The 24,872-nt window shown below is 43.2% G+C and overlaps 2 protein-coding genes across 6 annotated transcripts in view; one reads left to right on the top strand and one right to left on the bottom strand.

Moving 5' to 3' along the window:
* The window catches only part of DNAH11 (dynein axonemal heavy chain 11), a 318,773-nt gene extending 300,063 nt beyond the window's left edge, over positions 1-18,710 (top strand). Inside the window, 6 exon segments of the mRNA XM_038557079.1 lie at positions 9,021-9,263; positions 12,084-12,266; positions 12,347-12,462; positions 16,742-16,854; positions 17,284-17,424; positions 18,136-18,710. Of these exon segments, the coding sequence (XP_038413007.1) occupies positions 9,021-9,263; positions 12,084-12,266; positions 12,347-12,462; positions 16,742-16,854; positions 17,284-17,424; positions 18,136-18,383 (1,044 nt within the window). The 3' untranslated portion in view covers positions 18,384-18,710.
* A 23-nt stretch (positions 18,711-18,733) lies between these two features.
* CDCA7L (cell division cycle associated 7 like) overlaps positions 18,734-24,872 on the bottom strand; it is a 50,372-nt gene continuing 44,233 nt past the window's right edge. For 4 of the 5 annotated variants that reach the window (XM_038557076.1, XM_038557077.1, XM_038557078.1 and 1 more), the window contains 6 exons: positions 24,327-24,398; positions 24,041-24,211; positions 21,646-21,771; positions 20,951-21,100; positions 19,942-20,078; positions 18,734-19,181 (listed from right to left, as the gene is read on the bottom strand). In XM_038557076.1, coding sequence (XP_038413004.1) covers positions 19,151-19,181; positions 19,942-20,078; positions 20,951-21,100; positions 21,646-21,771; positions 24,041-24,211; positions 24,327-24,398 — 687 coding nt within the window. In that variant the 3' untranslated portion in view covers positions 18,734-19,150. The remainder of the gene's footprint in view (positions 19,182-19,941; positions 20,079-20,950; positions 21,101-21,645; positions 21,772-24,040; positions 24,212-24,326; positions 24,399-24,872) is intronic. The other variant, XM_038557075.1, reaches the window with a different exon arrangement.

The raw sequence follows: 24,872 nt of genomic DNA on the forward strand, positions 1-24,872 counted from the left end.
TTAATGATTAATTTTACAGAAGAGAAAATCCTAGCAAGAATTTTTTTTTTTAAGTTTTATTTATTTAATCTCCTCCCGACATGGGGTTTGAGCTCATAATCCCCAAATCAAGAGTCACATGCTTCTCCTACTGAGCCAGCCAGGCGCCCCTCTAGTAAGAATTATTTTAACTAATTCCACTATATAAATACTTCTGGCCCACTGTCACAGAGGTTGGAAATTTGTTAGAATTGCAGTCTTTTTTTTTTTTTAATTATTTATCTGACAGAGAGAGAGAGAGCATGCTTGCGTGTGTACATGTGAGTGGGGGAGGGGCAGAGAGAGAATCTTCAAGCACTCCCTGCTGAGCACAGATATCCTCACCTGAGCTGAAATCAAGTGTCTGATGCTTAAACCTACTGAGCCACCCAGGTGCTCCAGAAATGCAGACTCTTGGGCCCCATCTCAGATCTATGAAGTCTGAAACTGTTTCAATTAAGACCTCCTAGATTATTTTTGTGCATCATTCTCATGTTCTATGCCCAGATGAAGGACCCTCACATAAACTGTTTGACTGGATCTTTGGAATAACCCTGAGAGGTATGCGGAACTGACACTGTTAGCCACTTTTATAGAGAGAGACTGTGGCATGGCTTGCCCCAGGTCCATCAGTTACCATGGGCAAGAAGAGCTCCATCCAGAAGACAGGAATTTGATTTCAATTTGAGGGTTCTAAAATAAGTGAAATCTGTCACAGAAGCCATGGAATTCTAAATTTTGATCACTAACTCTTTAAGTATGTGCTCAAGAAACATGTGATGTGAGAACCCAGTCTTCCACCTGTGAGGAAAGGGTAGAGCACTGCCTGTACTGGAGTTGAGAGAGATTAAGCTCCTTTTCCCATTTCTTGTCTTAACAACCCTGTCGGCAAAGACCAAACAGCCGTTCAGTTTATGACCGGGGCTGTATTTCTGGCAAAAGTCCTCTGTCTCTGTTTTCCATATTGAAGTAGCTGAAAGTGGTGGCCACACTTTCTTCATGCTGCGTCTCTAAAGGCTGCCATGGCCATGGCCATTGCCTGTTTCTTGGAAACACAAGGCACGCTACACCACGCTGTCTTTTCCCACTTGAACAAGATACCAACTCTGTTTAAAGTAGTGCCGTGTAACTTCTTTGACATTGGCTATAGCAAGTTCTTTCTAGACAGGTCTCCTGAGGCAAGGGAAATAAAAGCAAAAATAAACTATTGGGACTTCATCAAAATAAAATGTTTCTGCACAGGAAGGAAACAATACAACTAAAAGGCAGCTTATGGAATGGGAGAAAATATTTCCAAATGACATATCTGATTAAGGAGTTAGTAGTAGCCAAAATATATAAAGAATTTATAAAATTCAACACTCAAAAAATAAATAATCTAATTCAAAATGGGCAGAAGACATGGACAGACATTTCTCCAAAGAAGACATACAGATGGCCAACAGAGATATGAAAAGATCCTCAACATCACTCATTAGCAGGGAAACAAATCAAAACTACAATGAGTTACCACCTCACACCTGCCAGAAGGGCTAAAATCAGCACACAAGAAACAGCAGGTGTCGGCAAGGATGTGGAGAAAGGGGAACCCTCCTATCCAGTTGGCGGGAATGTAGACTGGTGGGTGCAGCCACTGTGGAAAATAGTATGAAGTTTCCTCAAAAAGTAAAAATAGAACTACCCTTAGAGGGGCATCTGAGTGGCTCATCAGTTAAGCATCTGACTTAGGCTCAAGTTGTGATCTCGAGGTTCTGTGATTGAGTCCCACATCAACCTCCCTGCTCGGTGGGGAGTCTGCTTCTCCCTCTGCCTCTGCCCCTGCCCCCAGCTTATGCATGTGCACTCTTTCTCTCTCTCCAATAAACAAAGTAAAATGTTAAAAAAAAAAAATGCCACCTTATGATCCAGCAATGGCACTACTAGGTATTTACCCAGAAAACACAAAAATACTATTTCAGAGAAATACATGCCCCCGGATGTTTATAGCAACATTATCTACAATAGCCTCATTATGGAAACAGCCCAAGTGTCCATTCAAATGGATGGAGAAGCAGTAACGATGTAACAATGGACTATTAGCCATAAAAAAAGAATAAAGTCTTGCCAGGTGCATGGATGGAGCAAGAGGGTATTATGCTAAACAAAGTCAGTCAGAGAAAGACAAATACCATATGATTTCATTTATATGTGAAATTTAACAAAACAAATGAACAAAGAAAAAAAAGGCAAACTAAGAAACAGACTCTTAACTACAGAGGATAAACTGTTGGTTAAGTGGATGCGGGGTTGGGGGAAATAGGTGATGGCGATTAAGAAATGCTCTTGTGATGAGCACTGGGTGTTGTGTGGAAGTGTTGAATCACTATATTGTAAACCTGAAACTAATATTACATGGTATGTTAACTGGAATTTAAATGAAAACTTAATAAATATGCAAAGGACTGCAAAAAAAATAAAGTAGTGCTACATTTTTTATGGTTTGAACAACCTCCTGTTTATAATTTTTGAGAACTTCATCTTATTAAAGTATTACATCGTTTTGATCACTTTCCTTTTAGTCTATTTTGAGAAATAATCCTGTCATAGAAAATATGGTCTAGGGCAGCCCAGGTGGCTCAGTGGTTTAGCGCCACCTTCAGCCCGGGGTGTGATCCTGGAGACCTGGGATCAAGTCCCGCCTCGGGCTCCCTGTGTGGAGCCTGCTTCTCTCTCTGCCTGTGCCTCTGCCTCTCTCTCTCCGTGTCTCTCATGAATAAATAAATAAAATCTTTAAAAAAAAGAAAAGAAAATATGGTCTATTATAAGTAGTCTAATACAGAAAATCGAAGACAGATTTTTTTCTTACTACTTTTAATAATGTTAAACAATTTGGAGACCATGCCAAAAAAAAAAAGAAAAGAAAACTTTCCTGGCCTGTGACCATTATTTGTTTCCTTTGCCGTGAGACTCCTGGTCTTTCCTTAGTTCTAATGAGCAGGATTTCACAGGTCAGAAAGACACTTTCAATTTAATACAATTGGAAGTCACTCCTCAGAAGAGGTCTGGGAGCAGGTTACCATGGAGATGGGAAAGATAAACAGTGTCAGGCACGTGACCTTTACAGAGGCTGATTTCTCCAAATGATGGTGGAGGTCAAGGGGCAGAGTGAGAAGCTCATGCTGACGTTCCCTCTCTGGCTGTGGCCTGAGGATAGGGAGCCAATTACTGTTGCCAAACTAGACAGTCCATTAACCTTCCCAAGTCTGAACTCCCATTCAAATAGTTGGACAATAAATATAAATGATGAAACCAGAGGGGCAGCACTGGAGTGGGGGAGAGCCCTTTAGAAATTTAGGTATCCAGGCTCCCATGGAGATCTGCTGACGTTTTCGGCTCCAAATGCTCCATTTGAAATCTTGCATCCTCACCAGACGGTGCCACCTTCTCAACAGAGGAAGTTAAAACACTTGGCGACTTGGTGTCAGATGCTGCAAAATCCCAGTTCTTCTGTTCTCTTGCAGATGTGTCCTACTCTTGCTGTTTATATTGGGAACTCAATCTAACACTTGTGCATCTGCAGGACATCTCTTCACCACTTCTCACGTTGGTTAACTTGTTTAGAAATTAGGACCTCTGGTTGCACTGAAAGTTGTCATATATTAAAAACCCTTCTGGTAATAGAGAATAACAATAAGGAGGCTGGGCTTTAAATAAAAAACAATACTAGGGTTCAAATTCAGTTCTCCCTGTATATGCTTTGATTTTAGGCACCTCCCCTGAACCTCCGTTTCATCCTCTACAAAACAAGAATGGCCCATTTCATGGGTATTTTTGTTAGGTTTAAACATTGGTATAGCACTAGACCAACATGCTTACTAAATGGAAGGTATTTTATTATGAAGTATAAATTTTCATGATCTATATTTCATACTTGACTAGATTTAATCTGTGATTATAACAGTGGAAACCATTTATTAAATATTTGCTAGGGGTCAGTACTACACAGCTCATGTGTATTATTTCTTCTCTTCACCATCATCCTGCCAAGTAGGTACTAATACCCCATGTCATCAGAAAAGAAACCCCGATTGACAAAGGTCAAACAGTTGGTAAGTAGCTAAACCAGGATTTGAACTCAAAATCAGACTCTACAGACCACGGTCTCTGTGTATGGCACGCTGCATTGGCTGGAACGCTGATCTGATTGTAGTATTAGGGGCACGGGTCAGCAAACACTGACTCACGTCTGCGCCGTGTGTGGTGCACGGCATGGGGTGCCGCCGTGCACAAAAGTGGGCAGCCCAGGAGCTCAGAGCTCTAGGTTCTTATTCGGCCACTCCCTTGCTGTCCAGCTTTGAGCAGGACCTCCTTGTGCCTCATTTATTCATTTGTAAAATGTAGCTACTGTCTGGAAAATCACCCATGTACCTGTCAGCTCTCAAGACACCTTGATCATAAAATTAATGTTGAGTAATTTCTGAAAATCCCTCATGGCACTTTGGGGCCATGGCATATTTTACTCAGAAGGCCAAGGACAAATACACTTGTTCAGACCCACAGTGAACTAGGAGCTTCTTGTCAATAAGCAAGACCACTTGGAGAGGCAGCAGAGGAGGTAGGTCTTTTATTAAATATCAGAAAACAAGATGTAAGAAGGACAGAGTCAGCAGAGTGGCAAGATGCTGGCTTTCCTGGTGTCTCTCATAATTGTGCCAGACAGTGATTTCTGCAAAAATGACTTCAAATCCTTGATGCTTTTTTCTCATACTGTGGAGGATCATTCTCCTTGAGTGCGACACCATCGATTTTTTTTTTTTTTAATAGCTTTACTGAGACAAGTTCAAATGGAAATTTACCAATTTCACTTGGACAATCCACAGGTCTTAAGTATACTCACAGCTGCGCGGCCATCACCACAGTCTTAGATACCTCATCCCCCCACCCCCCAAAGAAACCCTGCATCCCTTAGGAGTCACTCATCATCCTCTTCCCTAGTCCCCAGCCCCAGGCAACTACTAACTGACTTTTTGTCTCTATGGATTCACCTATTCTGGACATTTTATAGAAGTAGAATGATACAGGGACACCTGGGTGGCTCAGTGGTTGAGCGTCTGCCTTCAGCCCAGGGTGTGACCCTGGAGTCCCGGGATCGAGTCCCTTGTTGGGTTCCCTGCATGGAGCCTGCTTCTCCCTCTGTCTGTGTCTCTGCCTCTCTCTGTGTCTCTCATGAATAAATAAATAAAATCTTAAAAAAATAAAAAAAAATAAGTAGAATGATACACTATGTGGCCTTCTATGTTTGCTACCTTTCACTTAACATGTTTTCAAAGTTCATCCATGCTATAGTATGTGTCAGTGCTTCCTTTTTATGGCCAAATAATATTCCATTGTATGGATACATTTTCTTTATTCATTCATCATTGTGTGGACATTTCCATTTCCTCTTGGGTATATACATAAGAGTGAAATTGTTGGATCATATGGTATAACTCTATTTAACATTTTAAGGAACTGCCAAATTATAGTTCCAAAGTGGATGCACCATTTTATATCCCCACTAGCAGTGTATCAGTTTCTACACTCTCTACGTTGTTGCCAACACTCTTGTAATCCCCTCCACTACTTTTTTGTTTTAAGCCACCCTGGTAGGCATGAAGTGGTATCAGAGTGTGGTTTTGACTGGCAATTCCCCTAAGACTAGCAATGTTGGGCATCTTTTTGTGTGCTTATTGGCAGTTCATTTATCATCTTTGGAGAAGGGTCTGTTTAGAAGTATTGATTCTTTTAAGAGTAACAATAACCTCTTCAAATGATGTTTCCGAAAGGCAAGACAGGTGGTCAGTATGCAGATCGCTCTACTGTTCTGGGTCCATCAACAAGCAGCAGCTTTTCATGAAAGCCTTGAGTGGAAAGGGATTCAGGCCAGGATTCACAGAGCTCCTGGAGTATGCTGAAATCTTTACAATTTTCTTAAAGGAGAAAGAGAACACTTAAGAACCTATATGAACTCACTTTTCAAACTTTGCTTTTCTGACATCATAGTAGGAATTTACAGTGGAACATTCCTCAGGCAGTCTTTTTTTTTTTTTTTTTTTTTTTTCATTCTAGGAAACCAAAATGTATTTGAAATAATCATGTCTTTTCCTAGGACACAAAAAAGATCCAAATGAATGTAAAAGACTACTCACTATGTGCCTAGCCGTTGGCATACGTGGTCCCTAAATTCCCACAGCCAGGATCGTGAGGTAGCTATCAGAAGCACTGCTTCACTGATGAAACTGAAATTCAGAAAAACTGCCATTTCTTAAAGCCCCGAGCCACCAACCCATTCAGGGATGGGAACTGAACCACGTCTGGCTGACTGTAAACCACAAGCCCTTGCCTTTCCTTCGTGGTTTTCTTTTGTGCTGCTCATTAACAAACATATAAGAGGCACTCTTCATGTGTTTGTAAAAAGACTGCCTGACGGTCTCTCCATTTGCATGCCCGCCAGCACTCCAGGAGTCTGCATTCAGACAGACTCCCAGGCTGCATGGCATTTGAACATTTTTAAGTGGTTCCACTTTTTGGTCTGTTTCTTTGCTTGAAACTCTGTTTTTAACTTTGTCTTTAATTGAAAGACAATTTAACTGTGGCTCTTAATGTTTCTTTCAACAGTCTAGTGAGCACTTAAGGGAAGACCAAGTCCTTGTTTGCAGGGCACAAAGTTTGGTTTGTATATATGTATTCTAACTTTTGCTTTCATTATTTGTATTTTGTGCCCTTATCTTTATTTTGGCTAACTTATCTCATTGACTACAACATGAGTTGAAGTCTCCCCCACAGTTTTGTTTCTGTCACCCTGAACAGGTGAGATTGAAATGGATTATTCTGGGGGCACCTGGGTGGCTCAGTTGGTTAAGCATCTGCCTTTGGCTCAGGTTATGATCCCTGGCCTTGGATCGAGCCCCTTGTCTGGTTCCCTGCTCAGTGGGGAATCTGCTTTTCCTTCTGCCCCTCCCCCTGCTTGTGCACTCGCTCTTTCTCAAATAAATCTTTTTTTAAAAATGGATTATTCTGATTTTCTAAAAACAAAATGATAGAAAATGCGGATAAATGAGTGAAATGAACCAAGCTAATGGATACTGGTGGGGAGATGGGCCAAGTTCCTGCTTCTCATATTTGTTGGTTCAGATTTCTTTTTCTCACAAAATGAAAGAGTAGATGGACTTGGAAATCTTCCTAGTCCAAAAGAGAAATGCTGACTCAAATATTTAAAATGCCTTTTGGAATTCACAGCCAGCCACTGAGCATTGTCTCTAAGGACACGGGCGCTCTAGGAAACCTGTGCCTAACGGGTCTGGGAAGAAACAAACAGCCAATACTCGCAGATGAAATGGTTGTGTAAAAATCGATTCCTTTATCCCCATCAGACTGTGAGTTTCTTAGGAACTAAGGGTACATGAACCTTTTACACTTCCAAGGCTTGTTAGGCTATATTAGGTGCTGAGTACATAGTATCAAGTAAGAATTTGTGAAAACTTTGTCTCTGGGTAAGAGTGAGGGGACCAGATGGCATAACATACACAATTATAGAGGGAAACCCCAGTTTCAGAAAATGGTTAATAAAATATAGGCATAAAAGAGCTACATTAGGTAAGTGTTTTTAAAAGTATCCCACTGGGGAAAAAAAAAAAGTATCTCACTGTACATTGAAGCGTATGTAGACAATCTATAGCCAGAGAAACAGGGAAAATGAAAACAGAGGCGGTTATGGCCCTGGGGAATTAAAAACAAATTAGGAAAAAAATCTGAGATTATGCTGAGTGAACTAGAAAATTTTAAGCACTTACTGTGTTTATAAGAACTACCTTCACACACTGAGATTTGGTATTGCTACTCACATTGCCTTTGTTAAGAACCTTCCTCCACATGGAATGTCTACCCTCTACTCCAACCTTAATGAAGTAGATGGGCATGATAAATGCCTTATCCTGGCCTTTCATTCATTAGGCACTTGTGTATTGAGCACCAGTATGTGCTAACAATACTGGATCTTGAGATGAGCAACAAGGGTCTATAGATCTTGAGATGAGCAACAAGGACTCTGCCCTGAGTAGCTCAAAGGGTCTATGGATCTGGAAATGAGCAACAAGAACTATGCCCTGAGTAGCTCAAAGGTGACGTAGCACTGATTTCTCTGTGTATACAGCCCTATAAAATGTTTTTTAAATTTTTTTTAAAGATTTTATTTATTTATTCATGATAGTCACAGAGAGAGAGAATGAGAGAGAGGCAGAGACACAGGCAGAGGGAGAAGCAGGCTCCATGCACTGCTAATGCAAGCTAATGCCCGACGTCGAGCCCGACGTGGGATTCGATCCCGGGTCTCCAGGATTGTGTCCTGGGCCAAAGGCAGGCGCCAAACCGCTGCGCCACCCAGGGATCCCCAAGCCCTATAAAATGTTACATACAGGCTTATTTTTCCATATATGTACATAGAACTCTGGTTATAAAATTCATATGTATCATATATAAAATTGAGCAATATTGTGGAAAGTCTCTGCATTAGGAAAGCTAAGCCTAGAGAGTCTACTAAAGTGAGTTCAGAATTAAGATTTAAACATCTTGCCTGGGGAAGTTAGAGTCCCATCTTCTCTCTGCAAAATGTTTGCAGTTTGGGACAATCAATGACTTGGAGCATGTGATGGATGACCGATACGCAGGAGATGGTTCAGCACCCAGTCATTCCTTTGTGGGCATGTATCACGTTGCTCCGAGAAAACTGCAGACTTGGTTCTCTTGGAGCAAGGATTCACGTGCATTCCTTGGACTCCTCTCCAGAGGTCAGCCTGGTGCCACACACAGGACAAAATGATTGATTACAGAAGCCTCATGAAATATTTTAGGGAGCCTGCGACCCATCTGGCATTGCACAGGACATTCTTACTGAGTGTTCTCAAAATGTCTTAATGTCTTAGGGTGTGAAGATTCAAATCCATTTAGACTTCCGAGTAACTGACTTTTTTCCTTTGTGGTTGAAGATTGAAGATGAACTTCTGCTGGCACCAGGATTTGCAGCCCCACCTAACCTAGATTATTCAGGCTACCATCAGTACGTAGAGGAGAAGCTTCCTCCAGAAAGCCCAGCACTGTATGGCCTCCACCCAAATGCTGAAATAGAATTCCTGACAGTGATGTCCAACACTCTCTTCAGAACTTTGCTAGAGCTGCAGCCCAGGAATGCACTCATCCATGAGGAGCTGGGGCAGTCCACAGAAGAAAAGGTAGAGGATCTTTCTTTTCTGTTGAGCCGTAACATTTTTGTACAGTGAAGGGTACTAATCTTAAGTGTACAACTCGATAGATTTTTCTCCTTCCATATACCCATGTAATCATCACTCAAATAAAAATACTTAATTTCCAACACTCAGTCAGTATATCCCTCCCTCTGCTGGCCAAACATTACTACTCTAACCTTGATCACCACAGATTAGCCTTGCCCGTGTTTGAACACCAGATGGATGCATTCATACCTTATGTACTGATTTCTTTTTTTTTTTAATTTTTTTAAATTTATTTATGATAGTCACAGAGAGAGAGAGAGAGAGAGGCAGAGACACAGGCAGAGAGAGAAGCAGGCTCCATGCACTGGGAGCCTGACGTGGAATTCGATCCCGGGTCTCCAGGATCGCGCCCTGGGCCAAAGGCAGGCACTAAACCGTTGCGCCACCCAGGGATCCCATGTACTGATTTCCATCTAGCTCTTTTCACTCTCTGTTACATTTGTGAGATCCACCCATGTTCTTGCGTGGACCAGGGATTCATTTAGTTTGGTATTCTTTTGTATGAATATATATAGTTCTTTATTCAGTCTATAGTAGAGGGATGTTTGGGTTATTTCTAGTTCTTTCCTATTTTGATTTATCATAGCCACGAACATTCTTGTAGTCTTTTGTCAGCTGGCACTGGCAACTCCACAAGGTGTCCGTTCATCCTGCTCACCCCTCTTTGCTCAGAAGTGGAATTGCTGAATCGTGCACTGTAATGCGTAGCTTCAGTAGACACTCCCAGGCAGTTTTCACAAGTGTTTGTACCACTTACACTCCCACCAGCAGTGTGCAAGTTTCACGCGTTCTCTGTCCTTGAGGTTTTGTTAAGGTTAACATTTCATTGTGGTTTTAATTTCACATTCCTTAGTCAAGGAGTGATGCTGAGCATCTTTTCATTTGATCTTGGCCATCTGGCTATAACCTTATGTGAAGTGCCTGTTCCAGTTGCTTGCCCATTTTTTAAATTGAGTTGTCAGGCTTTCTTCCAGGTTTGTTAAGGACCCTTTATTCTAAACATGCACCCTTTGTCAGATAGATGTATCGCAAACATCTCCAAATCTGTGACTTGCCCTTCTCTGTCTTTGGCTCTGTCATTTTGTTACAGTGTCTTTCTTACATTATCTTGGGAGACTGGCATTATTTTTTTTTTCCTTTTGGCATTATTCTTTTGAAGGTATGTATTGCCCTAAAATGATGATGAGAAATGGACATCAAATGCTGGTTTTTTACATTTAGATTCAAACCTCATTTCTCAGTAATTTAAAACCTTAATAGTTTATCCCCCCACCCCCAGATAAATTAGCCCTTATTTCCCCTCACAATTTAATCAGGATTTGACTGACACAGATTCAGGTTGTTGGAACACACCAAGCATCAAATTTAACTACATTGAGGTCCGAGGAATTTACCATATTATTTCTTGAAATGTGGCCATTTGTTGAGGCCCTTGGTTGACATGTAAGGGCTTTAGAATTTGTGCGTGTTTTATCCTATATATTAACACCTTCCTTGTTATGAATGTTAGACTTTTTTTTTTTTTTTTTTTTAGGCAAAGATGAAAAAGGAAACATTCATCCATTTGGGAAAGGCTATATAGTATCAATAGAAACAGAAAGATGGATGAAGTCTTTGTTTCGTGTTGGGCTTCAATCTTTCCAACAAAGAAGCTGACCATTAAACCAAAAACTGCAAAGCCAATGAGCTTTAGATGCCTCAACACCCCAAACAGACAAACAGCAGCGACTCTATTAGTTGTTTACTATATCCTGGGCACTAAAGAACGTGCTTTACAGATAAGCCATCTAATTAATCTAATATCAGGATCCCTATTCCAGGATTAATTAATGGTGACTTGCCAGACAGCTACAAAGGGCCAGTGAAGGAAACCAAACTCTAGGTGAAAGAATGGCTTTTGGAATCAGCTAACTTGCCTACTACACTGTGCTTCATATTTTCTACCACTGCTGCAGATGAGTTTTTTAAGGTTCCAGGACCTGAAAAATAACCTGCCAACATGCTAAAGCACCTTAGGATTAAGATACCAGAAGCACAGGCAGTAATCCAAAAAATCAAGAAAAGAAGGAAAGCTGCCTAAGGTGGAAAACAGGCAATGCTCTTCAATCTTTTGTCCATTTTAGGTACTTGTTGGTTTTCCCCAGCTCAGCAAAAAGGACAAAAAATACACACATTGAAGTATTACATACATTCTGAACATCTTTAATGTATAAATTTTTTATTTCTTCAAAGCAATAATTAAAAGAAGACAGAGGCTTCCTTGCTGTTAAAAATGCTGATCCAAATTGCTCCCAAAACTTTAGGCTATGTCAGTTGGGAAGGCAATATCATAGACTCACCAGAATTAGCTCAAGCCTAAAGGGCATTTTTGCTTCGTGTGACTTTTCAAATTTTTATTTAATACCTAAATGTCAGGATCTTACTTCCTCTTTCTGTATCTTTACGTACAAGTGAAATGTAGTTGATGACGTTCTTCTATTCCCTAACTGCTAACAGTGAATAAACTGCAAACGAATAGTAGCTCCCCTGATGGGACCCAAAGAAGGGGAAGGGGCTGCATTGATGCAGAGGTCCTTGAGCTAGTCCTCAGCGCCTGTCTGCCCATCTTCAGGGAGTCGTGGGTATCTTTTAAGTGCATTAGCAAGCACCTTGGGGAATTGTAGAATATATGCTGGGACTTTGAAAAGTCAAGGACATTAGTCCCTGTGACTAAAAATGAAATACAAAGGAGCTAAATCTTATATGTGTTAATGATTTAAGGTTAAGAATGTCTCGGATGACATTTTGGAGAAACTCCCAGAAGAATTCAACATGGTGGAGATAATGCAAAAAAACTCAAACAGAAGCCCCTATGTTCTTGTTTGCTTCCAAGAATGTGAAAGGATGAATATTCTCCTTCGGGAAATCCGTTCCTCACTTCAACAATTAGACCTTGGTTGGAAGGTAAGTTTAAAAAGGGATCCTAGAGTGCGTTTCACCATGTTGAAGGATAGTCACTATGTGGCCTCTCTTCTCCATGCAAGGGGGAGCTGATGTTATCTCCTGAGATGGAAGCCCAGCAGTCCCAGCTGAGTTACGACACAGTCCCAGACAACTGGAGCAAAGTGGCTTATCCATCTACTTACGGCCTGGCCCAGTGGTAAGCTGCCCCCTTCCTGCTCCCACTGGCCTTTGTCCACCTGGGTGCTGGTTCAGTGTTATTACTATTATGTCAGAACAACTATGAAGATTGTATTCTGGAAGTATACTTGGCCCATAATTGTACAGAGAGTACCACCAGTTTCACTGGATTTTTAGTGTGCTTTCAACACAAAAATCAGTGAAAAGTCAAAGTCAAAGCAAGATTCAAATTCCACCCCTTACTATACTATTTGATCTAGGACAAAATACTTGATCTTCCTAATTTCTCAGTTTATCACCTGGAAACCGTAGGTAATAAAATTCCGTCGTTAAATGGCCATGGGAGGCAACTTGAGTTTGCTTTCATGTCACTTCATATGCTTACTTTCGAAGCTAATGATTACTGATGCCAACTCATAGCTAACTTTTAAAAGATTATACAGTAAAACTGACTGCTTTAGTGTGTAGACTTGAGTGCATGGAGGTGTTCCAAAGCCAGGGATGGAGATTCTCTCTATTCCTGTCTCCTCGTACAGAAATTTTTTATCCTTGCTTTCCTGTCTTTTTTTTCCATGAACCAGAATGCTACTCTGAGCCTTAAACTGGAAGGCTCCATCAGAATTCCAGATGAGGGGCACCTGGCTGGTGCAGTTGTAGAGCATGTGACTCTTGATCTCAGGATTTTGAGTTTGAGGCCCATGTTGGGTGTAGAAATTACTTTCCAAAATAAACTCTTACAAAGAATTTCCAATGACTGTACCTTGGAACTGCCCCCCAGGCAGCCAGGTGTTGGCTGTGTGGGATGTGTACAAACCTAAAAATGGAAGGTGTAATGTGGAAGGGATGCAGATGGCAGCAAATAACCACGGCAGGGAAGAGTGGGTTGAGCTACTCGCTGGATTTCTGTGAATGCTATGGATGTCCAACACCAGATTTTATTATTTCCTATCAAAAATATTCATGTTACACTTAAATTTTATGGTAATGGTAACGTTGGAGTCACTTCCACCATCTTCTTTTGTGCCTTCTAACTTGTGAATTTTTCTTTTATTCCAATATTTTCTGGCTTCTGTCAGTCTAATAGTTTTCTTTTGCCTTTTTAAAAGTAGGCTCCATGCCCACGTGGGGCAGGCTTGAACTCATGACTTTGAGATCAAGACCCACACAAATATCAAGTCAGTTGCCCAACTGAGCCACCCAGGCACCCCTGATAGTTTCTTTATTCCGTGTTTATCCCTGTATATTTCCTATTATTTTTGTGGAGACACTTTTCATTGTAATCTATACACTTTATTTTTCTAACACAACGTAAAGTCAACACTTTAACATCCCTCTGAACGTCTGCTTCCTCTGGTCTGCCATTGTAATTCAACCTTATTTTAAACCATAGTATTTTTGTTTTGTTTATAGTCCATAATTATTTTCAGTTTAACTACATATATTGATTTCTCCACTCATTGTTACTTTTTATATCTCATTCTGGGCTCCTTTGTTCTGGGCCCTGTTATCTTTTTGCTAAAGGATAAAATATTCAACTTTTCATGTACGTGATGTGGAGTAAACAGCGTTCTTTGTGTCTGAACTTTCTTCACTGTACTCTTGCTCAGTGGTTCACCTATGTATACAATTCTAGGGTAAGAGAGCTTTTCTCTTGGCCTTGAGATTTGGTAACTCCATTGTTTTCTGGCATTTATTAGAGCTGATGAGACTGTTCTTAAATGTACTTGTCAGCCCTTCACAACTAATCTTTCTTTGGGACATTTTTAAGGTATTTCTCTTCACTCTTAATGTTCTGCAATTTTCCTATTGCATTTAGATGTGGACTTTTTTTTTTTTTAAGATTTTATTTATTCATGAGAGACAGAGAGAGGAAGAGACACAGGCAGAGGGAGAAGCAGGCTCCATGCAGGGAGCCTGATGCAGGACCCAATCCCAGGACTCCAGGATCACGCCCTGGGCTGAAGGCGGTGCTAAACCGCTGAGCCACCCGGGCTGTCCTGAGTGAGGTGTGTGTGTGGACTTTTAAAACAGTCCTTGGGACCGTGTGCAGTTATAAATGTGTAAGTCTGTTGGTTCTACTCCAGAAAATTCTTAGCCCTTATTTCTCCAAATACTGCCTTCCCCCATTGTCTCCACTGTATTTATGTACCTGAAATCTCTTATCAGTCTAGATCTTTCTCTGCTGTATCCTATGTTGATTTCATCGGTATTGGACGGAACTTCATTAGGTCTTCGATTGTTGCTGGTTTACTGTGCTTGCCCTTGATTTTTGGACAACGGGAAGTTTTAAAAGTCAGTTTTCAAATCCAAGTTCTTTATATCGGGGGGGGGGGGCAAAGGGGGAACCAGACTTGGTTTTATAAATTCCTGTTTTTACAACTATTATTGCAGTTTCTTAGGAGTTTAAACATATTAAAGTCTTTTGTCCAGATTCCTCTTATTTTTTCTACAGGGTTATCAACCCTCTTGTTCATTGGGTTTGCTGCCAGTTTTTTATGCCATATAATCACTTGTCTTTATACTCAAAATGACAAGCTGGCTGGTTATTAAAAAAAAAAAATTAACCCATTCATTGTTGGGGCCTTTGTAGACAGCATTATCTGATCAAATGCTGCTGTGGAGGGGTCTGCAGCTAACTTTTAGAAAGGAAAGAAAAAAACTTCATGTTTATTCCTATCTGTGCAGAGGAGTCTGTCTTCAGTTTATATTAAGATATATGCTAGCACTATTTGTGGCCAATTTTTCTTGAAACCGGCTATGTCCCTGATTTTAGAGTCAAATTTGTAATTGAAGAAAACTCAAATTTCCTAGAATTGTGTTCACCTTTTTTTCCATTTCATTTTAAAATACTTTTCTTTAAAAAAAATACTTTTACTTTGAGATCTTCCTACTTAGTGTCCTTTTTTACCTCATCACTTCCAAACCATAATCCCATTGTATTTATATAGCAATCACTTTTTTTTAAGATTTGTTCATGAGACACAGAGAAGCAGAGACATAGGCAGAGGGAGAGAAGCAGGCTCCCTGTCCCTGTGGGTAGTCTGATGAAGGGGGGACTCGATCCCAGGACCACGACCTGAGCTGAAGGCAGACACTCAACCCCTGAACCACCACAGCGTTCCTAGCAATTTTTTAAAAACCTGCTGCAGGGGCACCTGGGTGGCTCAGTCGGTTAGGTGCCTCCCTTCAGCTGTCATGATTCCGGGGTCCTGGAACCGAGCCCCACGACAGGCTCCCTGCTCATCAGGCAGCCTGCTTCTCTCCCTTTCCTCCCTGCTCATGTTCTCTCCTTCTCCCTAATTAATAAAATCTTAAAAAAAAAAAAAAAAAGTTGCAAACTGGCTACAATGTATATTCTCATGGCAACAATTTTAGATAAAAAGTCTTTTCCTCTCCTTGCTTTTCCTGGTCTTCACTTTACCTATCTTCAAGTATGTTTTCCCTAAACCAGCTATTTGAAAGAATATAACTGGGGCAGGATAAGGGGCCATGTTCTAAGACAGCAGGAATTTCCCTCATGGTGACCTATCCCCCCTACAACTTCTGTAATCCAAACCAGGTCCCAGAACACTTCAGAGCTAGCCTGTGTGGCTCTCCCCTCTGGAGAACTGCCTGCTGGCTCTGATCTTCGGGCCTGTCCTCCACCTCCTACCCCTGCTCCATCTTCCCACTCTTTCTGGCAGCCCTCAATTCTATATTTCAAGGGTTGTCATTTCTGATTTTATCAAAGAGGTTCATCTCCTTGTAGCCTCTGGGAGTTGGCTTCCTCTCTTGCGTAGCTGTTGTGCTGATGAGTTCAGAACTTGGGTAAAAACAGCACTTTCTCAAAAGCAGGCATGCCCAGGCTGGGAGGTGCTGTATCTCATTACCTTTCTCTCCCCATACCCCCCCCTTCCAGTGACCATGTACACGGGAAGATCATGGTCGCAGCTGCACCACCCCTGCCCTCCCCGACACCCCTCCTTTCCCCTCCCCTCCCCGTCCTCACTCAGCACTGGAGCCTGTCAGCTGGATCATACACAGATCACCTGTGTGTGATCACCAACCAGCACTAGGGAGTATCTAAGGATCGCTGAATTAAGTAGAAATGAATTTTCCACATTCCTGTGTTTCTTGTCCCTGATAGGAACAAGGTCCCTGTTCCTTTTTTCAACAGGAAAAAAAAATCTAATTTTAAAGGGACAGTGTTCTGTAAGATTTTTGTGGTTATCAGTCCCCTAAGTCTACCTCCTCTTATAGGAAAACTCCTCTATTACTAAAAAGCACGTTTTTGTCTCTCCCTACCTTCTGTTGACCAGGTTTAATGACCTCCTTCTGCGATGCCGGGAACTCGAAACATGGACACACGATCTTGCCCTCCCGGCTGTGGTGTGGCTTTCTGGCTTCTTCAACCCTCAGTCCTTCCTAACAGGTAAGGGCTGCTGGCCCCCTCCTCGCCTGCTCTGCTCCCCAGCACACAGGTCGTGGCCAGTACAGAAGGGGAGAAGAGAGGAAGTCCCATTCCAGGCACGACAGCCATGTGAGGTGGCATGTAGTTCACTCTCCACCCAGGGCCACGTGGCCTCTCCCCCAGCGGCCCCACTCTGCCTCAACAGTGCAAAAGCAGACACCAAGTGACCTAATGGGCATAGCTGTTCCAGTCAAACTCCTTTTACAAGAGCAGGGAGGGGGTCCTGCAGGCCTGAGCTGGCCACAGTCTAATGCAGACATCTGCAGATGCCCACAAACTGGAACCACACCGTGGGACCAGAGCAGGCCCGGCTAGACAGCCAGCTTCCTATCAGCTGCTGCGAACCTTTGTACCACCTTCATGCTATGCCTGATCCTTCTCCTCCCACAGCAATCATGCAGACCATGGCTCGAAAAAATGAATGGCCACTGGATAAAATGTGCCTGACTGTTGATGTAACCAAAAAAACAAAGGAAGATTATGGCCATCCTCCACGGGAAGGGGCTTATCTCCACGGGTTCCTCCTGGAAGGTAAGATACCATGAGGAGCACATGTACAGGTTATTAAAGACCTTTCTTAAGTTCGGGTAGGTATTTGCCCTTTGTTTACTCGTCAGTGTTCACTTACATCTAGTGGTTATTTGCCTTGTTTCCAGTGTCAAAAAACTGTATCCCAGGCTGTGATCAACATCAGCCAAATTTTAAGGCATTTAGGGTGATGGCTGTCACTTCAACCTGCATCTATATCTAATGTTAAATTACCCTGTGGTATTAAGACCTACGCTGAATTTATTCAAAATCTTATTAAAAACTGTAACTTCACTGCTATTTTACTCTAAGACTTCTGTAAGTCATTAACAGTGAATCTCCAAGGGTGGGAGTTAGGAGAGAATGTACTGGATTAGAGACTACTTCTACAGCTGAAGAAGTCAGAGTCCCATTATTTTTTTAAGGGAGGACAAATGCATTTGCTTCATTGTGCCCGGAGTCTTACGCCTTTTGAATTCAAATTAGTTGATTTCTCAAAGGAAAGTTTAGGTGTAGAGCAGTGAGCTCTGCCTCCAGCATTTCTATGGCACCTGGGGAGCAGCTGTCTTAACCTCCCGTAAGGGTAAGAAAGCCCCTGACAAGCAGTAACGTGACAAAACCAAACATTTCAAAACCAAACATTTATTGCCTCCAACAGTTAGAGGAGCAGCACCAACATGCCACACTATTGCAACCCTTGTGTTTTTGCCATAGGTGCCAGATGGGACACACAGTCGGGAACCATTGCTGAAGCCTGCCTCAAGGAGGTCACCTCTGTGATGCCAGTCATCTTTGCAAAAGCCATACCCGTGGACAGACAAGAAACCAAACACACATACGAATGCCCTGTGTATAAAACCAAAATGAGGGGCTCTAATTATGTGTGGACCTTCAGGTTGAAGAGCCAAGACAAGACAGCCAAATGGGTCCTGGCAGGTGTGGCTCTGCTTCTAGAAGCATGAAATGGCCCCTCCAGCCTCAGCCAGAACAGTGAGGATTTTAACTGGCATCTGCACACATTAATTTGTTCTACTGAAAGCCCTAAAACATCCTCCCACTTATGTAACATTTGCATTAAACACTAAAGTCTCCCCATCGGTTAAGCAGGATTTTAGTTCTTGCAGACATTAAAATCTTTTTAAATTAAAAAATCTTGAAGCCGCTGACCTCAGGCAGCAGGTGAATCCTGAATGAAGGGGCAGTGCTCCAAGGCCTCCAGTGTCGGGAACGGGACAGTCCACTTTGTGTTCATTCAAGTTTTAATAAAAATAAAACTCTAGTACTCTCAAGATCTATGATTAATTGCACTTCGTAATTTAGCAGAACATTCTTTAACAAATTCCAATGGCCCAGAGAACTGTGGTCACTGACTGGGAACTAAAGATCAAGGCCACATAGATCAACAGTGTCAAAGGCAAGAGCTGCTTATACAGTGTCTTCTCTGGAACTTACCTGGACTTTAACTCCACCCCATTTAAACTTTTTCATCATATGCAGATGCTTTTAAACCATTCAATATACATAGGGGCCTATGGCTACATGTATAGAGATTGCTCTGCTGTGCCATCTTCCTGAGAGATCTTTTTAAGTATATAAACAACCTTAAAAAAATAGCATTTAGATCTACAAAATATCTGTATAAAAACACAACTGTAAAAAATCTTAGGCACAAGTGGTATGGCATGTCCTGCTGGCATATGCTGTACAGTGAGGTGGCTGGTTCTTTCTCCTAATTGTCTTCCACCAGCTGCTTCTGTAAACTGAGAACGAGAGGGGAGGGGGGCTTTAGTGTGATGAGGACGGAGGCCAAAAAAACAAAGCTGCACTCTAGGTTCCCCACCTCCACGTGTGGAGTAAAGAGCCAAACCTGGATCCTCTGGTGCAAGGTCTGTCCCGACCCATCCCGCTTCAGTGAGCCAGGCCCCAGGAGCCATGCGCCTCACTCCCGCATCCCACAACCGGGCCATGGAGTTCAGTGCTGTAGCCTCAGCCCCAGAAGCTCATCATGCGTCCTAAGAGCACAGTGCCCCTGCCTCTCTACTCAGCCTTCACAGGATCTGCTGCATCCTGTTTTACACAATGAGGGGGAATGTGGGAGGGGTAGTGCCAAGCAGCAAATGCTAGCAAAGGAGGGAATGTCCCAATAGGGAAGGTAACGGTCCTGAGCTGCTCCCACACGAGCAGACACAGAATGGACAGCACTCCAGAGAGTTTTAGAAACATCTGCGGGGCCCTGGGTGGCTCAGTCAGTGAAGTGTCTGCCTACGGCTCAGGTCATGATCTCGGGGTCCTGGGGTGGAGCCCTGCGTCGGGGTCCTGGGGTGGAGCCCTGCGTCTGGCTCCCTGCTCACTGGGGAGTTGGCTTCTCTCTCTCCCCTTCCCCCATCTCGTGCTTGTGCACTCTCTCTCTCAAATAAATCAGTAAAATCTTCTGCAACGTAGCAGCCACTCCCTGCCTCCACGATCTCCCTGCTGGGGCTGGGGCTGGCTCAAGGCCTCTTTCTGGTTTGTGAGACTTACCTCTCCAGGTACTCCTTCACGTTATTATAACCATAAAACTTGGCCAGGTGAATGAGGATCCCCGTGGCACAGCGGCCGTCACGCTTCCGACAGTAACTGCAGTTGCAGATCCCACGGCAGGGAGGGCACATCCAATCCTGGAAGAGCAAGTTCTCCCGTGACCTCCGGGCCCCAACCTGGCTCCTGCAGCCTCTCCTCCAGCCTCGAGTCCCGTGTCCCTTCCAGTAGATGGCACAGGGCTGACCCAGCATGTCTCCTCCCTCCACATTTCAAAGGCCCAGAAAGGCTGACCACCGGGGTCCCACATGTGCAGAAACCCAGAAAATTATAGACACTTCATCAAAATCTGTGGAGAATTTCTGGAATATAAAAGAACAATGAGGCTCTTCTACTTCCTAAACCACTACCTGAGTATATATTCGTCCACAAACTGGGGACAGTGTATTTACCCCCTGCTGTGAAAGAGGCTATACAGCGCAGGGGTCACCTAAGGACACAGGCTCTGGAGCCAGTCTGCCCAGTTTCAAGCGCATATATGCTAAGCATACTATTTTCTCATTTTACAGAGGGAACTAAAGAACAGGGAGGTTATATACCTACTTTATAAGGTTGGATTAGTAACAACTGAAACGAAGTTAACTGTATGAATAGAGAAAAATCTTAGTCCAAGGCCAGGCACACTGAAAGCCCCCTACTGGGTGACACACCTGCCCCTGGCCTGGCCCGAGGTAACCACACCACTGGAAGAAAGGCACACAGGTCCACCTTCCAAACCAGAACTGTAAGAAAATGTGGCTCTGACCCTGGAAAATGCAATCATCTCTTCTGCCCTACCGGTCAGCTTGCTCTCTTTCCAGAAGGAAACTGCAGTTTTCATTTCCTCTAGAGTGCTGAAGGGTACACAGAGCTCTGCAGTTACAGGTCCCCGAGCAAGGGCCCAGGGAGCCTCACGGTCAACCCGCTTCCCTTTGCCAGTACAAGCCATGACAAATGCAAACACTGTTCCTACCGGGTCCAGCAGCGCAGATCTCACATCCTCCCCATAGCGATTCCGCAGGCATGGCCCACAAAACTGTCCTCGCACCCCACCACAGCCCTGGTTCCGACACACCGTCTTGGTGTCAATGGTCTTCTGCCTACACTGGTGGCAGGTGTTGCCCTGGGGAAGGAAGGCGGTGGGGGTGAACATGGGATTTATGGGGGGGGGGGTTACCCACAAGGCCACGTGCTGCCACTACTACCCTAATAGGACACTGTTTTACCTAAAAAATGAGGCATGATACCACAAAACCTCCCTCCAAATCATGTTTAAAAAAATTTAAACCCATTTCCTACTGACCAAAGATGCTGTCAACCTTTAGTTCCTGTATTAATCAAAAAGCATACACAAACCCCACAGTATGTTTTTTCACTGTTCAAAACTGAAATGCCATATAAATATTTAAAACGTTACTATTATAAATATGCTTTTCCAAATCATACTCCTGCCTTCCCACAGATCACATGCATCCCCTGAAGAGAACTTTCCTGAAGAGAATTCCTGCAGGAAGCTGACTTCCCCTTCCCGGTTACAGCTGACCCGCCCTTTCAGAGGGGAGGAGGCCTGAGGGTATAAGCCCAGGTACAGCTTAAAGACCATGCAGGATTTCAAACAACAAAGATGAGAATCACAATCATGCAAATGACTCATCATATGTAATTTACCAGAACTTTATCATAGATCTTATCTCGAACAGTTATGGCAACATTTTCTAGGTCCTCTTCAGTGATATCCTCCACTGGCCGAAAAGAGGAGATTCGGTGACGCCGTCTGTGCCCCTGGCATTTCCCCTGCAAAATGAGCCAAAGCCAAAGCATAAGCTATTTTCAGTAGCTAAAAAACACCTATAAAGATTTCACACTCTTGGGATGCCTGGGTGGTTAAGCATCTGCCGTCAGCTCTGGTCATGACCCTGGAGTCCTGGGATCGAGCCCCATATCAGGTGCTCTGCTCAACAGGGAGCCTGCTTCTCCCTCACCCCCTCCCCCTGGTTCATGTTCTTTTGCTCTCCTACTCAAATAAGTAAAATCTTTTTTAAAAAAAAATCACAACATAGATCAATGGAACAGAACAGAGAATCCAAAAGTGGACCCTCAACTTTATGTTCAACTAATATTCGACAAAGGAGGAAAGACTATCCACTGGAAGAAAGACAGTCTCTTCAATAAATGGTGCTGGGAAAATTGGACATCCACATGCAGAAGAATGAAACTAGACCACTCTCTTGCACCATACACAAAGATAAACTCAAAATGGATGAAAGATCTAAATGTGAGACAAGATTCCATCAAAGTCCTAGAGGAGAACACAGGCAACACCCTTTTTGAACTCGGCCACAGTAACTTCTCGCAAGATACATCCACGAAGGCAAAAGAAACAAAAGCAAAAATGAACTATTGGGACTTCATCAAGATAAGAAGCTTTTGCACAGCAAAGGATACAGTCAACAAAACTAAAAGACAACCTACAGAATGGGGGAAGATATTTGCAAATGACGTATCAGATAAAGGGCTAGTTTCCAAGATCTATAAAGAACTTATTAAACTCAACACCAAAGAAACAAACAATCCAATCATGAAATGGGCAAAAGACATGAAGAGAAATCTCACAGAGAAAGACATAGACATGGCCAACACGCACATGATCACTTGCCATCAGGGAAATACAAATCAAAACCAAAATGAGATCCCACCTCACACCAGTGAGAATGGGGAAAATTAACAGGGCAGGGAACCACAAATGTTGGAGAGGATGCGGAGAAAGGGGAACCCTCTTGCACTGTTGGTGGGAATGTGAACTGGTGCAGCCACTCTGGAAAACTGTGTGGAGGTTCCTCAGAGTTAAAAATAGACCTGCCCTACGACCCAGCAATTGCACTGCTGGGGATTTACCCCAAAGATACAGATGCAATGAAACGCCGGGACACCTGCACCCCGATGTTTATAGCAGCAATGTCCACAATAGCCAAACTGTGGAAGGAGCCTCGGTGTCCATCGAAAGATGAATGGATAAAGATGTGGTTTATGTATACAATGGAATATTCCTCAGCCATTAGAAACGACAAATACCCACCATTTGCTTTGACGTGGATGGAACGGGAGGGTATTATGCTGAGTGAAATAAGTCAATTGGAGAAGGACAAACATTACATGGTCTCATTCATTTGGAGAATATAAAAAAAATAGTGACAGGGAATAAAGGGGAAAGGAGAAAAAGTGAGTGGGAAATATCAGAAAGGGAGACAGAACATGAGAGACTCCTAACTCTGGGAAACGAACTAGGGGTGGGGGAAGGGGAGGTGGGCGGGGAGGGGGGTGACTGGGTGACAGGCACTGAGGGGGGCACTTGATGGGATGAGCACCGGGTGTTATTCTATATGTTGGCAAACTGAACACCAATAAAAAATAAATTTACAAAAAAAAAAGAAAACCCACAGTCTCAGAGCTCTAGTACCATTAATGTTAACCACGGCTCTCTTCTATTTCTTGAGAATCAATCATTTACGGAGCCTCCTGCCACAGACACGGAGCCAACTTCCTTCATGGCAAGGTGATACAACAATACAGGAGCAGCTAGGTTTTTACCTGCCCCATTAACGGGCACCAACTCTAAACTCTGTGAGGACAGGAAAAGGAGCCACAATGAATGGCCAAACCTGCAAATGGGAAGAACCTAGTTTCTCCCTCCAGACTCTGAAGGCACTTAAAACGCCCCATTCCTAAAACTGAAAGGCAAGGAGCAATCACTGCCCTTTCCCACAAGGCAAATCACGAGGCCCTCGGACGCCACCGACAGGCCCTTATTGCCTCCCTCAAAGATTAAGCTGAGGGTCCTAACTCTGAGCAGCTCCTCTGCTCAAACTGAGGTAAAGGAGTCTCTCCAGCCTATAGCTTAGATGGGGGGAAGGGAGGGTTCTTCCTGGAGTGTGGCCCTGGGAACACGAGCACCACCAGCACCACCATCAGCAGCATCACTGCTCAGCTGCTCCAGACATACCAGGTCAGGACCTCAGTGTGGCCTTAGACAAAGCATAATATGTTCACTGTGCTCAGAAAATACCCCACTAATTGTCTTCCTCCTCCTGAAGCTGTAAAACTCTTCTGCAAATTTGGCTGCTGAGACGGTGAAGTTCTCCAGGGCAAACTTCTCGGGTGGCCGTGCGCTGCGGGTCGGGTTTGTGCGTCGCGTGATCTGTCCCTCTGAGAAGGCCCGCCTCGCTGTTCTCTTCTTCTGAAAGTCAGAGCACAGACATACGCAACTGGGTGCTTCCTGGAACAAAAGCCATCTGGCGACAGATTACGTCCAGCAGCCTCGGGATAAAGAATTATAAAGGCATTCTACTTACAGAAGCTGAGTTCGGGGTTCGTACCGGGAAGAAATCTGGCATTGAGTTCAGTTCTGCCAGTAACTGGGCGAGCTGCAGTTCAGAACAGAAGAAGGACCGACATCAATATGCCTCATTCATCTAACACCTCGTAACACGTCTTCAGTTTTGCCAACATGAGAAACTTGACTAAAGTAGTTCATGTAAGATCGCAACAGCTGTTTTATTTTTAACCTCATCTGTAAAGATTGTTATCTCCAGGGGTGAGAGGCTACTATCATCATTCATGGGAATAAAATCTATGCACGTTCCTTACATATAAAGATCGTATCATAAGATGAATGGGTCCTTGGAATGATGAGGCTGGCTGCATGAGGCTGGAATTCTGACGGGGCCATTAATTAGCAGTGTGACCCCAAAACAGATCATGGTGCACACCGAGATCAAGTTTCATCATGTTCAAAACAAAAGGTTCAACTAGATTGTTCTGATAGTTATTTAGAGCTCCAAAGAAACTGTTTATGTTGATTCATTTCTCATTAACAAAAATAATTTATGGAAATGTTC

Source organism: Canis lupus, chromosome 14 (assembly GCF_011100685.1).
Source record: "Canis lupus familiaris isolate Mischka breed German Shepherd chromosome 14, alternate assembly UU_Cfam_GSD_1.0, whole genome shotgun sequence".
NCBI classification, from domain to species: domain Eukaryota; kingdom Metazoa; phylum Chordata; class Mammalia; order Carnivora; family Canidae; genus Canis; species Canis lupus.